At 36.5% G+C, this 1,660-nt stretch overlaps 1 protein-coding gene across 4 annotated transcripts in view; it reads left to right on the top strand.

The window, feature by feature from the left end:
• Positions 1-1,571, top strand: part of APLF (aprataxin and PNKP like factor) — a 39,139-nt gene extending 37,568 nt beyond the window's left edge. For all 4 annotated transcript variants that reach the window (XM_026080660.1, XM_026080661.1, XM_026080659.1 and 1 more), the window contains one exon: positions 745-1,571. In XM_026080660.1, coding sequence (XP_025936445.1) covers positions 745-950 — 206 coding nt within the window. In that variant the 3' untranslated portion in view covers positions 951-1,571. The remainder of the gene's footprint in view (positions 1-744) is intronic.
• The last annotated feature ends 89 nt before the right edge of the window (positions 1,572-1,660 follow it).

The following is a 1,660-nucleotide window of genomic DNA, read 5'->3' as shown; positions in this document are numbered from 1 at the left end:
CTATGGATGAAGACAGAAAATCCAGGTGCAAAACAGCAATCTAGCAATAGCTAGAGACTAAATGGAAAGAAAGATATTGTTTAAGTGTGGGAGTAGTAAGAAGATAACTAGGAAAATTTGATGGGCTGCTCATTRAGGAAAGGAAAGTTATCAGAAGTCATCAGAGGCTGCAATATRTATTAATTTTTTTGTCTGCTTTTGCTTAGAAGGTAACTGATTAGGTGGCTCATATCATTAATGCCAGTGATAAAGGGTTTGGAGCTTCCAAGAAAAATGCAGTTTAAATGATACTTAAATGTTTTCACACCCTGAGTACCTGGCTCTTGAAAATCATATATAATTGATAAGGTCCTAGAGACTAGAAAAAAAGRAGGGAAGTGCTTGCCTTCAAGAAAGGAGGAGCCAGGGAGTTGTATACTAATCAGCTTATACTCTGGTTTGGAGGTGGGGAAGCCTTACAATCCAGTGGGCTGAGTTTGGCTTCACTGTAAAAAGAGACTTGTATTAAAGTCAATAAGGAAAACTTTCTAAGTGAACAGACAGGTAAGCACTACAGTAGGTGTTTGAGAGAGATRATACAACTTTTCATGGGATTCTTAAAACCAAAAATCATCAAAATTGGGTATGGTGCTTTAGTTGATCCTTCCTCTTCTTGAGGAGAAAGATCAACTAGATGGTCTCTTCAAGGTCTTTCTRTTTCTGTGGTGATGATTCATGAATATATTACTTTTTTTTCCCCTACAGGAAAAAGGTCTTTGCAGGAAGACAGTGACAATGATGGTGAACCAAATGAATATGATCTTAATGACAGCTTTATAGATGATGACGACGAAGAGTGCGAACCTACTGATGAAGATTCTGACTGGGAACCAAATTCAGAAGAAAAGGATAATGAAGATGTTGAAACTCTTTTGAAAGAAGCACRCAAATTTGTTAATACCAAAAAGTAGCTGCACTTAACATCAAAAACTCCCTCTCCAGTTGAGTTAAAACATGAATGTATGAGAAGGGGAACTGCTTTGATAACTGTTTTTTTCCTCAGTGATGTAGGCACTATGGAAAGATTTTAGTGGGGGTGAGGGGACTGAGCAATACTTTTCATTTCATATATATTGTTTTGACCTTTGTTTTCTCAAGTGGTGGCATCCAGTGATTCAGCAGTGATAGAAGTGTGGGATTTTTGTTTTTTGGAGTTTTTTTATGGAAGTTTCTTCTCTGTTTCTTTTCCAACCCTGTTAGTGTCTCATAGTTTGAAATACAATTTTAAAAGTTGTTATGCTTCATCGTTCTGTGCTTGAAATAAATATTGGCATTAGGAAAGCCTTTAGTTTTGCTAAAGCATAATATGTACWGTGCTGAATGAAGAGGAGTTGCACTTCACGCCTGCAGCAGCACAAACTAATTCTTGACTATCAGTGGGGAATCTGCCTAAACCATTTTTTAATGTTCTTTTGAGTTAGCGTAATCTTAAATTTCATTAGTCTGCTAATAGCTTTCCTTTTGGTGTTATTTCTTTGATGCTCTTGATGTACAGTAGCTAAATACAGGCTCTCTAAATAATTTGAACAATATCTAAGTGTACTGAACCTCTGGTTATGTCCCAACACCAATCATGGAGTATTTGCTCTAATTACAGTATCTCTTTCAGTACATGTGCATC

The sequence above is a fragment of the Apteryx rowi genome, unplaced genomic scaffold (genome assembly GCF_003343035.1).
Source record: "Apteryx rowi isolate R43461 unplaced genomic scaffold, aptRow1 scaffold_53, whole genome shotgun sequence".
Classification (NCBI taxonomy): Eukaryota; Metazoa; Chordata; class Aves; order Apterygiformes; family Apterygidae; genus Apteryx; species Apteryx rowi.
Note: the sequence above shows the minus strand (reverse complement) of the source record. Positions and strands in the feature narration are given on the sequence as shown.